General features: G+C 47.7%; 1 protein-coding gene across 4 annotated transcripts in view; it reads right to left on the reverse strand.

The window, feature by feature from the left end:
- Positions 1-2,057: 2,057 nt before the first annotated feature.
- DHRSX (dehydrogenase/reductase X-linked) overlaps positions 2,058-14,012 on the reverse strand; it is a 277,695-nt gene continuing 265,740 nt past the window's right edge. For 2 of the 4 annotated variants that reach the window (XM_024241546.3, XM_063721054.1), the window contains one exon: positions 9,290-9,759. In XM_024241546.3, the coding sequence (XP_024097314.1) occupies positions 9,571-9,759 (189 nt within the window). In that variant the 3' untranslated portion in view covers positions 9,290-9,570. Of the gene's footprint in view, positions 2,691-9,289; positions 9,782-14,012 lie in introns of those variants that run through there. The other 2 variants (XM_063721055.1, XM_063721056.1) reach the window with 2 other exon arrangements.

The raw sequence follows: 14,012 nt of genomic DNA on the forward strand, positions 1-14,012 counted from the left end.
AATTTCAATTCTATGCCTTTGGAAATATTAAAATACCCTCTTCACTCATTGGTCAAATCAGGGAAAATGAAAACAACGACTTCATTGTAAGTCTATGAAATGCAGCCCCAGGGGTCAGGACAAAAAGGAGTTCACAATACATTTGTTATGATTAGAAGGAAGAAAACAAACAAACAAAAAAGGATGGCACGTGTCAAGGCAAGAAAATAGACAACATATTCCAGAATGAAGGCAAAGAATTATAAGAGGATAAAACAGCAATAACTAAAAATGATAAGTAAGCGATAAACACAATGATTAGTAAAATGTCTATTCCTGAATCCGAGACGGTGCTTCACAAAGACAGCTTCAGAGGCCAGAATTCCAAAGCTTTTTTCTACGTACAGATATTCTCCACAATGCCTGGATTAATGGCGCCCAAACAGCAGAAAATACAACCTCAACTGAGTTTTCTGCTTTAATGACAAATGACACCAGAGCACCACCACCAAACCATGGCTGGCATTTATTTAGTTCTGAGCATTGCTCTGACAGAATGCATCAGTCTTGCTTTGCTCTCAGCAAAACTGGGTGCAGAGGGGACGGCTGTTAGCCTGGTCGTGCATAGATGAGGAGTTGGAAAGATAGAGACGCAATGGCTTAACTACGGCATCTGATGCAAGACTTGCTACCTCCCCAGTTCCAGCCCAAACGGAGAAATGGGTCTGATGCACCTTCTGTGATCTGGGGATCAGTTCTGACGTCTGCGGTCCAGCCCCCCAACCTGTCCTGCCTTTGAAAATGTGGGGTGTCCCTTCTATGACAGTTTCTCCTAACAGCCAAGATGAGAGATACCACATGTTCATGACAAAGACACTCTCAAAATCAAGGTGGCATCCAGACACACATCTAGACTGTGATGTGTTCCCCACACACCAGCCTTTGTTGACTGCACAAGTTCCTGCTAAATGTCCCCCACCAGCCTTTGCTGACTGCACATGTTCCTGCTAAAAGTCCCACACCAGCCTTTGTTGACTGCACACATTCCTGCTAAAAGTCCCTGTGACTACATGAGACAATACTGCCAGTTTCCAGGCTGTTAGGACCTGCTATCTTTGGGGACTTCCTCTGTTGACTACAGCCTCCAGCTCCTTTAGGACACAAGCCCTGTTCTACCGATTTTGAGTCCCAGTATTTGGGTATAACACTTAACACTTATTTACTGAAAACATGACTACATGGATGGATGGATGGATGGATGGATGGATGGATGAATGAATGGATGAATGAGATGGTCCCATCCATTGCTGGACCTGAATAAAACCTATTCATGCTACTGAAAGGGCATAAAAGAGTACCTTCACTGGGAAATCCATGCACCCTAGGTCCAACTATTGAATCAAGGTTTGCCAAAAAAAGAAACTTATTCCTTCTGGTTCATACAGAGCCCTAATGGCACACATGACATCAGCTTCAAGCTCAAACCCAGGATCCCAAGAGCTCTGGCCACACCTTGGATTCAGCTCTACTCACCCAGCAATCCACGCAGTTTCTCTGCCTGCTGGGAAGAGTCTCCAGGCTCCAGGAAATTGCACAATCAGGTGTCAAGGAACACAGGCGAACTTCTCCAGAATCACACTCTTGGTTTCCCTCAGAGGAACGGTCACATAAGGGTTACCATGAAACACAGAGGAATAGTCTGAGGCTGGAGTTGTACAAGATTGAAATTGCTCTCAGAGCTCATCTGCTCAGCCTGGGGAATGCAGTATCTGTCATTTTCCAGAGTGCTTGTTCAGTCAGCGATATAAATTGTCAGCTTTAGGAGATAGGAGACATCCTATCACCCCATCCAGAGCCTGTACTTGGAACTACCTTTATGAGGATGATTAAGAGCAGCTGCGGCCGGGTGTGGTGGCTCACTCCTGTAATCCCAGCACTTTGAGAGGCAGAGACGGGGTGATCACTTGAGGCCAGGAGTTCGAGACCAGCCTGGCCAACAAGGCGAAACTCCGTCTCTACTAAAAATACAAAAAAAAAAAAAAAAAAAAAAAAACTAGCTGGGTGTGGGGGTGGGCGCCTGTAATCCCAGCTACTTGGGAGGCTGAGGCAACAGAATCACTTGAACCTGGGAGGCAAAGGTTGCAGTGAGCCGAGATCGTGCCACTGCACTCCAGCCTGGGCGAAACGGTGAGAATCCCCTAAAAATATAAATAAAATGAAAAATTAAAAAAAAAGCAGCTGGCACTTCTTGCAAGAGCTTCAAGCTGCAAAAGGCTCTTGGATGATGTGCAACTGTACAGAGGTGGAGATATTTTTAGAACTGAAGATTTGGTGCATAGTCCTGGCTGTTTGGAAACACTTTTCAGAGGAACGCATGCCGGGATCCTGGTTTAATGGAGGAAGTCATTCCCGTTCAGAAACACATCTGTCTGGGCTCCACGGCTTAGCAGAACCTCTGGGCAGTACAAGGTGTTTGAAATGATCGTGCATGAAAGATGCCAGAGGTGTTGATGCCGAGGGCTGGAAACTGCAGTTGACATTTGCCTGGCTCAGGGAATCTCAAACTTGGCTGAACAACAAAAAAACATGACCTGGGGCCGGGTGCAATGGCTCATACCTGTCATCCCAGCACTTTGGGAGGCCAAGGCAGGTGGATCCCTTCGAGCTCAGGAGTTCAAGACCAGCCTGGGCAACATGGCAAAACCGTGTCTCTATAAAAAAATACAGATAGTCAGACGTGGTGGTGCATGCCTCTGGTCCCAGCTACTTGAGAGGCTGAGGCAGGAGAGCTGCTTGAGCCTAGACGGTCGAGGCTGCAGTGAGCGGAGATTGCACCACTGCACTCCAGCATGGGTAACAGAGTGAGACCCTGTTGAAAGAAAAAAAAAAGGAAGAAAGAAAGAAAGAAAAAAAGGAAAGAAAGAAACAGAGAAAGAAGAAAGAGAGGAGAGAAAGAGAGAAATGAAAGAAAGAAAGAGAAAAAGGAAGGAAAGAGAGAGAGAAAGGGAGGGAGGGAGGGAGGAAGGAAGAGAGGGAGGGAGGGATAATGGAAGGAAATAAGGAAGGGAGGGAGGGATAACGGAAGGAAATAAGGAAGGGAGGGAGGGAGAGATGAAGGAAGGAAGGGAGGGAGGGAGATAAAGGAAGGAAGGAAAGAAGGAAGAAAAGAAGGAAGGGAAGGAAAGAAGGAAGGAAGAGAAGGAGGAAGGAAGGGAAGGAGGAAGGAAGGAGAGAAAGGGAGAAAGAAAGGGAGAAAAAGAGAGAAAGAGAAGAAAAAATGAGGAAGGAAAAGAAAGAGAAGAAGGAAGGAGAGAAAGAAAGGAAGAAAGCAAAAGAAAAAGAAAAGAAAGGAGAAAGAAAAATAGAAAGTAAGGAAAAGAAAGCAAAAAAAACTTGGGGAATTCAAAACAAATGCTGATGACTAGAAGAATTAACTGCAGAACTTTCTTGGGGACAGGGCTGACCGTCAGTCATTTTCAGAGGTTGGCCCAGTGAGCATCAAAAGCCCACTAGCTTTCCTGGATATTTGGGGAGACTGTCACAGATAGTGAGAGGCCTGAGCTCACCAATGGTTCTACACAAGGCTCACTGGAGAATGGGGATGTCCAGTTTCAGACCTGCTGCGTGTCCTTGAAGAGGCAAGAGGCATGAGCAGAGATGGCTACACCAATTGCAAGCTCAGTGCAAAATGAGAAGACGTACTCCTTATTCAAACCTAATTAACAATTTCCAGGTGGGGGCAGCAGACAGTTAAACCAATATGGCGCCCTTCCGTGCGCGGGGACCCTGTGTGTTACACAGGGTGCAGACTCATGAAACTTGGGGTATAGATAACAGAAGCTATCCACCTCCGTGGCTTTCCAGGTCTCTAGAAATGGAAATAATATTTTCCACACTCTCATGGCATCTGGTTCCTGTGGCCAATAGTAGATTGAATAGTGTCTCCCAAAAAGATATGAGCAAGGCCTAATCCCTGGTATCCGTGAATGGGATCTTATTCACAGAAAGGGTCTTGGCAGGTGTCATTGAGTAAAGGATCTTGAAATGAGATCATCTGGATTATCCAGGTGGGCCATAAATCCAATATCAAGGTGGGCCATAAATCCAATATCAAGCGTCCTTATTAGAAACAAGAAGAGACACAGATACAGGGAGAAGGCCACGTGGAGATGGAGGCAGAGACTGCAGTGATGCGGCCAAAAGCCCAGGGATGCCTGGAACCCCCAGGAGCTGGGAGAGGCAGAAAAGATCCTCTCCTAGAGCCTCTGGAGGGAACTGGACACAATTGTAGTGGACTGAACTGTGGTCTCCCAAAAAGATCTGTCTATATCCTAATATCCAGAGCCTGGGAATGAGACCTTATTTGGAAATACGGATCTTTGAAGATGCAATGAGTTAAAGATTTTGAGATGAGATCATCCTGGAGTAGGGTGTGCCCTAAATCCAATGACAGATGTCCTTCTTTTTTTTTTTTTTTTTTTTTTTTTTTTTTTTTTTTTTTTTGAGATGGAGTCTCACTCGCCCAGGCCGGACTGCAATGGTGCTATCTCGGCTCACTGCAAGCTCCGCCTCCCGGGTTCACACCATTCTCAGCCTCCTGAGTAGCTGGGACTACAGGTGCCCACCACCACACCTGGCTAATTTTTTGTATTTTCAGTAGAGACAGGGTTTCACCATGTTAGCCAGGATGGCCTCGATCTCCTGACCTCATGATCCGCCTGCCTCAGCCTCCCAAAGTGCTGGGATTACAGGTGTGAGCCACCGTGCCCAGCCGAGAAGTGTCCTTCTAAGAGACAGAAGACACACAGACACAGAGGAGAAGGCCATGTGGAGACAGAGGCAGAGACTGGAGTGATGTGGCCACAAGCCCAAGTAATGTCTGGAGTCCCCAGGAGATGGGAGGGGCAGGAAGGATCCTCTCTTAGAGCCTCTTGATGGAACTGGACACAATTGTAGTGGACTGAACTGTGGTCTCCCAAAAAGATCTGTCTATATCCTAACACCCAGAGCCTGGGAATGAGATCTTATTTGGAAATAAGGATCTTTGAAATTGCAATGAGTTAAAGATCTTGAGATGAGATCATTCTGGAGTAGGGTGGGCCCTAAATCTAATGACAGGTGTCCTAAGAGACAGAAGACGACACACAGACACAGAGGAGAAGGCCACGTGGAGACAGAGGCAGAGACTGCAGTGATGTGGCCACAAAGCCCAGGGATGCCTGGAGCCCCCAGAAGCTGAGAGAGGCAGGAAGGATCCTCTCCTAGAGCCTCTGGATGGAACTGGACACAACTGTAGTGGACTGAACTGTGGTCTCCCAAAAAGATCTCTCTATATCATAATACCCAGAGCCTGGGAATGAGACTTCATTTGGAAATAAGGATTTTTTTTTCTTTTTTTTTTTTTGAGATGGAGTTTCACTCTTGTTGCCCAGGCTGGACTGCAATGGCATGATCTCGTCTCACCGCAACCTCCACTTCCTGAGTTCAAGCAATTCTCCTGTCTCAGCCTCCCAAGTAGCCATGATTACAGGCATGTGAGACCATGTCCAGCTAATTTTATATTTTTACAAAATTACAAAATTCTGTAATGATGAGGTTACAAAATTTTGTAATGATGGGGTAGAGATGGGGTTTCTCCATGTTGGTCAGGCTGGTGTCGAACTCCTGACCTCAGGTGATTTGCCCACCTCGCCCTCCCAAAGTGCTGAGATTACAGGTGTGAGCCACTGTGCCTGGCTGGAAATAAGGATCTTTGAAGATGCAATGAGTTAAAAATCTTGAGATGAGATCATTCTGGAGTAGGGTGGGCCCTAATTCCAATGACAGGTGTCCTTCTAAGAGACAGAAGAAGACACACAGACACAGAGGAGAAGGCCATGTGGAGACAGAGGCAGAGACTGGAGTGATGTGGCCACAAGCCCAAGTAATGTCTGGAGCCCCCAGGAGATGGGGGGGCAGGAAGGATCCTCTCTTAGAGCCTCTTGATGGAACTGGACACAATTGTAGTGGACTGAACTGTGGTATCCCAGAAAGATCTGTCTGTATCATAATACCCAGAGCCTGGGAATGAGACTTTATTTGGAAATAAGGATTTTTTTTTTTTGAGACAGAGTTTCACTCTTGTTGCCCAGGCTGGATTGCAATGGCGTGATCTCAGCTCACCGCAACCTCCACCTCCTGGATTCAAGCAATTCTCCTGTCTCAGCCTCCCAAGTAGCTGGGATTACAGGCATGTGACACCGGAGTGATGCAACTACAAGCCAAAGGGATGCCTGGAGCCCCCAGGAACTAAGAGAGGCAGAAACGGATCCTTCCCTAGAGCCTCCGGATGGAGCAGAGCCCTGAGACACCTTGATTTCAATCTTCTGGTCTCCAGAGCTGGGAGAGGAGAAATAATTCCTTTTGTCTTGAGGCCCCTAGTTGTGGTCACTTGTTACAGCAGGCCTGGAAAACTGATCAATGTCATAACCTGCAATGGGCTGTTTGAACACACAGCCATCTCATGGGACCATCTACATCATCTTCACACAGAGACCTAAGCCCCATGGGAAGCTTGGCAGACGTGATGTTGGGGCCTCTACAGATCCAGATGTGGGGGTTTAGTCAGGCTGGTGGGGAAAATTTTAGTTATAATAGCCACAAACCCTCTGGGAAGGCCTGAGAGTTTGCATAACTTCAGTAATAAACCTGGCTGAAGGCAGCCTAGTCCCCTTCCCTTTAGTTAAATAAATTAGAGTAGAAGCAAAGGAATGTGGGGAGTTTATCTAGCTAACTTGTTTACTCATGTGGTCCTAAAACTAACCTTTGATCTATTGCAGGTGCTTAATTGCTTTCTACTTAGGGAAGTCCACAATGTCAATTTCCCTCTAGTGGTGTTGACTCACGACCTTTGTCAATTAGTCTTTACTGAATAAATGCAAGTCTTGCTGACTGATGGAAGCCACGGCTGCTACTAAGTGGCTAGGACACTCAGCCAAACGGGCAAAGCAGAATAGCTGTGTGTCAGTGTACTTTATTCATCCGTCACTTGGTCAGGGTCTGCGGGACAGACCCCCACACCATAAATCTTGTTGCAGGTTCTCACCATTGGGCTTCACGTCTCCCTGCAGCACCATGAGTCCAGCAACACTAGGGAGGTCAATATCACGCGTGTATCCTGCAAGTTTCACTGTCCTTGTAACCTCTGGCAGGCTCTCCTTCCTGGAAGCTGTTTCCTGGCCTGTTAGCCTGGTTGTATCATTCATGGTTTTCCTATGAAGGGTCCTAAGATCTAAGCAGACATTCTGCACAGAGACTGCATCTTTCTGCAGAAGGGGCTTGAGCTCATTCTCTCTGCATTGAGAGTCCTGTGTGTTGAGGTCTGAGGTCTGAGCTCTGCCCGAAACAGAAGCATACCGATTGTTAGGGTTACCCCGACCAGACCATTCCCTTCCCTTTCCACAGGCCTTACAATACAGTCCGTTGCACTCTCCGCACAGCTCCCCCAGGGCTAAAGACAAACGCCCCCCTTCACTGACCCCCTCCAGTAACTGTCTGTACAGACAGTTACAGGATATGGCTAGCATGTCTGTGAACCTCGCATAACAAACCTGGCAAAAAACATCTCCAGGATGCGGTCAAGACACCTGCACCCCCTACTCAGCTCCCCCACCCCAACCCAGTCCTCCTGCACCCTTGACTCAGCTCCCCCACCCCGACCTGGTTCTGGCCCTATAAAACCCTGCTATAGTCTGTAAGTGGGGCTGCCTCCTCGAACTGTGGTGGAGCAGCCAAGCAGGTCAGTAAAGCTTGCTTGCCTGATTTTAGGTCTCCTCATCCTTTCTCTCGGCTGACCTTACACTGATGATGTAGTGAGCATCTAATGTGAATATCTCAGGGAACAAATCCACATTTCTTATCCTTCTGTACCAAGGAAGGTCCCCTGTCTAGTGGGTCCATGACATAGAATTCCTGGTTTTCTGTAAAGGAACAACAGAAATCCAGGCATCCTGGTTATCTACCAAGGAAAATCACCATCTGTGGTGACAAACCCATTCCCGGTGGATGACTGATGTTTTTTAAAGAGGCCAAACAATACGTTTATTATTTTCATTTAAGTTGCTTATCAGGGCAACCTTACCCATCTGGGAACAATCTAGCAGTCATGTAAGAAGCACGTGCCCCCGCAATTAGTTTGAACTCCATCCTGGAATTGCAGCTGGTTATGATTCTAAGGTACAAGCATGCCCGGAGCTAATGTTGGATTTGAATAGTCAGTGGAATTTTTTCACTTAGGGGAATGGATAATAAGCCAACCAATGGTCATCAGTCTCACACATAAGGAGTGCAGGCTCGTAGGGTATACGCAGTACTTCCTCAAAAGCATTGCAAATGACTCATTTCTCCATGTTGAAATTTGAAAACCCAACACCTATCTCTCTAACACCAGACACAAGATTGAGCCTTCCTTGCCTAGCTGGTGAGTAAGAGTGAGCCTCTGTACCAAGGATGTACCCTTTGGCCGTGTGAGGCTTTCAGAAGTATCAGAAGCTGTATACATTTCCTGTGGTTGGTGTAACAAGTGACTACCAATTTGTTGGAGCCTTGAAACAAGAAAGATTTGTATCTCTGTCCGTTCTGGGGACCAGAAGTCTAAAGTCAAGATGTCAGAAGGGCCGAGATTGCTCTGAGGGGTGTAAGGGAGAATCCTTCCTGCCTGTCCCAGCTCCTGGTGGCTCCAGGCATTGCTTGGCTTGTGGCCGCATCACTCCAGTCTCTGCCTGCATCATCACATGAACATCTTGTCTTCTGTACTCAAATCTCCCTCTACCTGTCTCTGATAAGAACCCTCGTGATGGCATTGGGTTCACTGGGATGATCCATAATGACCCATCTCAAAATTCTTAATTCTATCTGCAAAGATTCTATTCCAAATAAAGTAATATTTATAGGTTCTGAGGGTTAGGGCATGAACATATATTTTGAGGGCTACCATTTGATCCATAGCAGTTCAGTGATTTACATTCTCGGATTTGACAGTGGCATGCTTCACTTGTGACTGTGCCATTCTGGAATGAGGTTGACCAGATGGTGCTGCTGGCCACATCAAAACTCATCCTACAGGCTGTGGCAAGCAAGGCTCACACCTCCCCATGTCTGACACCTGTGAATCACAGCTAGGTCTCTGAAAAATGAGTGCAGGAACAAAATCAAACAGGAGACCTCAACCACCACCAGGTCTCAGAGAGGATATTGCAGCCCCTGAAAAGAGGTCATCTCTCTTGGAACTTTTGCACTCAGTTGTACTTAACGCGGCAAGGAAAACGGCACATTTATGTTGGAAAATGTAATTATTTATGGCACCTGTGACAATCGGGCACTTTGGAATCACAAGGTTTATGGCTGAGGACCACCTGGGGTGATTATCCTCTAAAATGTTTCTTTGGCTTCTTGAAGTCCTGCAGAGGTTGAGGCAGCTGTCTCAAAACTAGTGGACAGAGCCCTTTGGGCAGGTGGCTGTGAGAAACTCAAACACCGCAGTCTTCACAGACCCACAAGCTATTGGCAGGTGCAATGTGTTTCTTGGGGCAGCAGCTAAACTGAGACAGGATATCACAGGGTCACATCAAGGACCCCAGTCATCTCACAACTCTTAGACCACAGCTGCTGCTGCAGTTTCTGGTTGTAGGTGACGTGGAGGGACTTGGTCTCTTTCTCGTTGTATAGGTAACGGCCACCAATTCCTTCCAGCTCTGGGGTGAGCACTGCGTAGATGGAAGTCCACGCTCCTTCATCAGGGGTCTGGTGGAAGAAGAAAAGAAGGCTACGATGAGTTAAATTTCTGAGCAGGAAACAGGATTCTCAGGACTCACATGGATGCTGCAGGGACAGGTGGAATATACTCATCAGCTGCACTGAGAAATGTATGCAGAAAGCGAGGTTGGGTGATCGATCTGAACCACGGCTTCTCTGCTGTTGGGTTTCTTTACAACAGGCACTGACAATAACGCACCCAAGTGGGTTGCATTTCAATGGTGGGTTAATCCATCTCACTAGGCAGATGCATATTAAAATCCCTGATGTACGTATTTAATCACGCACTCTTTATTGGACCAAAATGCTTATTAATTGACTAGAAGCAGATGAGTGAGTGCTTGGCTTCTGTATTTGATAAACAATATTTAGCAATTAGATGAAACACCAGGACATCAAAAAGATTCTTGTTTTCAATTCAGCAAGGCATGCTACATCGGAGAATTGAGGCATTTATGAGTTGTGATTGTATGCTTCATGGAAACAGACGGTTCAAAAAGGACCTTGAGATGCAGAAAAAGGTTTTTCAAAGACTGGGGATTTTACCCGAGTGGAAGGCGATAATCTTGAAACACAGCACACCCTGGTTCTCTGCAGTGGGAGTTGGCCCTTGGTCATGGTCAGTGGGATGGAAGAAATGCAGGATTCTCAGAGGAATTAGAAGTTGTGGGACCTGAGAACCTTCAGAGCTAGGATGCAATAATCCAGGAACCAACACAGTCCCTCTTAACTTCTGTCACAATGAAGATGTTTCAGAAGTTGTGTCTTGTAATAAGCTTCTGGGAATCTGGTGAACGTATCCACCATGTGAGGACACAGTAATGAGGCACCGTCTGCGAACCAGAAAGCAGGTCCCTGCCAGACACAGAATCTGCCATGCATTGATCTTGAACTTCCAGCCTCAAGAACTGTGAGCAACAAATGTCTGTTGTTTACAGGTTGCCCAGGCTATGGTGTTTTGTGATAGCAACACAAACAGACTAAGACATTTGACATCCAGAGTTTTTACTGGGGTCTCATTGCACAGGTATGATTAAGTCATCGGCCACATAATCAGATTCAACCTCCAGTCCCGCTTTCCTTCCCAGAGGTCAGGCTGGCCTGAAATTCCAACCCCCTAATGAGACGGTTGGTGTTTCTGGTGGCCAGCTCCATCTTGAAGCCATTTAGGAAACAGCAAATGTCACCTCATTGTACAACCAGGGCATTGCTAGCATTTGTGACATTGCAAGAGTTTTAGAAGCTCCTTCTTGTTACAGAACCAGGAATAAAGACCAGATATTGCCTTTGTTATGTCCCCTCTAGTTTTCTGGGAGTGATGATCCATTTGCCCGAACTGATTTCACCTCTCACCAGTGCCCCTAGCACTGCAGTGGCTCATGCCTGTAATCCCAGTGCTTTGGGAGACCAAGGCAGGAGGACTGCTTGAGTCCAGGAGTTCAAGATGAGCGTGGGCCACATGGCAAAACCTAGCACTGGTGAGAGTTCAGGCACACGCCCTCCCAAAAGGAAAAGGGCAGACTCTGTGGGGTGGCCTGTGACACCCAGTCACTTCAGAAATTCTCCTGCTGTCAGTTCATTGCCTCCTGGTCTTGACTTCAGCAGCCAGTGTGACGTGGAAAGGCATGGCAGACAATCCAGTGTGCCCACCAGCCCATCCTCTGGGTGCCGAGCAAGGGGAACAGGAAGGCTGGACCCCAGTGGAGGGACAGAGCTGCCAGACTCCTGAGATTGTTTCCCACTGACTTGCCTCTGCTCTTCTGCTGCCTAAAAAGAAATGGACGGAGCTAGAGAACTTCCCAAGTCTGGAAATCACCTAGGGGTGCCTGGAGATCTTGCAAACCCAAAGTGTCCTGGGACATTTGGAGGCTGCTATGGTTTGGCTGTGTCCCCACCTAAATTTCATCTTGAATTGTAGCTCCCATAATTCTCATAATTCTCATGTGTCAAGGGAGGGAGCCACTGGGAGGTAATTGAATCATGGGAGATCTTTCTCATGCTGTTCTCATGATAATGAGTAAGTCCCATGAGATCTGATGGTTTCATAAAGGGCCGCTCCCCTGCACACACTCTCTTGCCTGCTGCCATGTAAGGCTCCTCCACCTTCCGCCATGATTGTGAGGCCTCCCCAGCCATGTGGAACTGTGAGTCCATTAAGCCTCTTTCCTCTATAAATCGCCCAGTCTTGGGCATGTCTTTATTAGCAGCATGAGAACAGACTAATACAGAGACTGTATCTGAAAACATCTCAGGGGTGGATGCAGGCACCATGGCTTGGGTCTTGCAGGGGAGCCCTGTGTCCCGTGTCTTGCCCTGGGCATCTAAAGACCAAAAGTAAAGGCGAAAGGGATGGAAAGAGGAAGGGAAGAAGGACAGAACAGAGCAGGAGGAAAGGGAGAGGGAAGGCAGGGGGCAACTGAAGGCACCCATGGTGTTTGAGGGTCTTTCTCTGGGGCAGCCTTCAATGCAGAAAGAGGTTTTATTGATCTGTTTCATGCTTCTCTCTTTTGCAGCTGTGTTCTGCCCAATTTCCAGGCAGGATCTGCCCCCAAAGCCAGCAATCTTCTTCCTTCCCCATCATCTTGCAGTTGGAAAATACGGAGTCTTTCTGGGGGCCAGCCCACTTCCATATAATAGGCAGGGACACCAATCACTGCAGCTCTGAATCCAACATGGTGCCCCTTCCCACGCTGCTGCTCTGGACAAAGTGATCGGAGAGGCCAGAAGGGGGCCACCCTGGGTCCCCAGGAGAGACCGTGGCTCCTGGTGCGCAGAAATGAGCATTTACACCTCATGCTGGTGCCTGAGACGTTCACCCACACTGTGTTATATTTAGTGCTGTGCCTTCTTTGCAAACAAATCCTTAAATCAGCTCCTGGAAAAAGTTTTGTGTTGTAGTCTGCCATCACTGACACTGGGGATTCAAGGCCTCATGCCCCAAATACCCGACCTGTGTCTTGACCATGTAGTATGATGCCTCCAGGCAGAGAGGCCCCTGTGTTCTGCAGCTGCAGCTTAACCGCTCCTGGGTTCTCCTGCATCCTCCCTATTGTTGAACAAACTCAGCACTCTCTGGAAGGAGGCTTCCTCTTTGTGGTTTCCCTGTGGGCAGTGTCTGGGGGCTTCTGTTTCCACCATATTTTGAAAAATCCTCTTATCTGAGTGAGAGTTCTTCGGCTATGCATATTCAATTGGGGTACAAGTACTACCATTTCAGGGGGCAAGATGCCACCTGCGCTATGTTGAAAATGAGCTTGCGATTTCTAGAAAACAGCAAGTGCATTGTGCTGAAAATGTAGCTATTTCTGGGGGCACAGAGAGGATGACGTGATGAAGTTCTATTGGATGATTTTTTTTCTGTAAGAAAAATACACGCACACACGTATTCATATGTACCTGCTGACACGCACACATACATTCGTATGTACTCACATGCACACAAACACATATACACACGGACACATACTCATGCATACGTGCACACACATGCACACCTACTTGCTCATGCATACTCAGTCACATGCACACACGCTCATATAATCATTCACATGCACACACGCTCACGCTCACTCACATGCACACACGCTCATTCACATGCACACAAACTCACGTGCACACACACTCACGCTCACACACACGCTCATATACTCATTCACATGCAAACTCGCGCACACACGCTCATACACTCATGCACACACCCTCACGCTCACATGCACACACGCTCACGCTCAGATGCACACATGCTCCTACACTCACATGCACACAAACTCGCACACACACGCTGACGCTCACTCATACACACACGCTCATACATTCATTCACATGCACACATGCTCACGCTCACATGCACACACACACATATACTCATTAGCATGCACACGAGCTCGCTCCAACACACACATGCTCATACACATTCGCATGCACATGAGCTCGTGCACACACGCGCTCACGCTCGCTCCCACACACGCTCATACACACATTCGCATGCACACGAGCTCGCGTGGGCACGCGCTCACGCTCGCTCCCGCACACACATGCTCACTCATTCACATGCACACGAGCTCACGCGTGCATGCGCTCATGCTCACTCCCATGCACACACGCTCGTACACTCATTCGCATGCACACGAGCTCACGCTCGCTCCCATGCACACACGCTCATACACTCATATGCACACGAGCTCACGCTCACATGCACACACGCTCATACACTCATCCAAAAGGGCCCGAGCTCACGCACG

This window comes from Pongo abelii, chromosome X (genome assembly GCF_028885655.2).
Source record: "Pongo abelii isolate AG06213 chromosome X, NHGRI_mPonAbe1-v2.0_pri, whole genome shotgun sequence".
Taxonomy (NCBI): Eukaryota; Metazoa; Chordata; class Mammalia; order Primates; family Hominidae; genus Pongo; species Pongo abelii.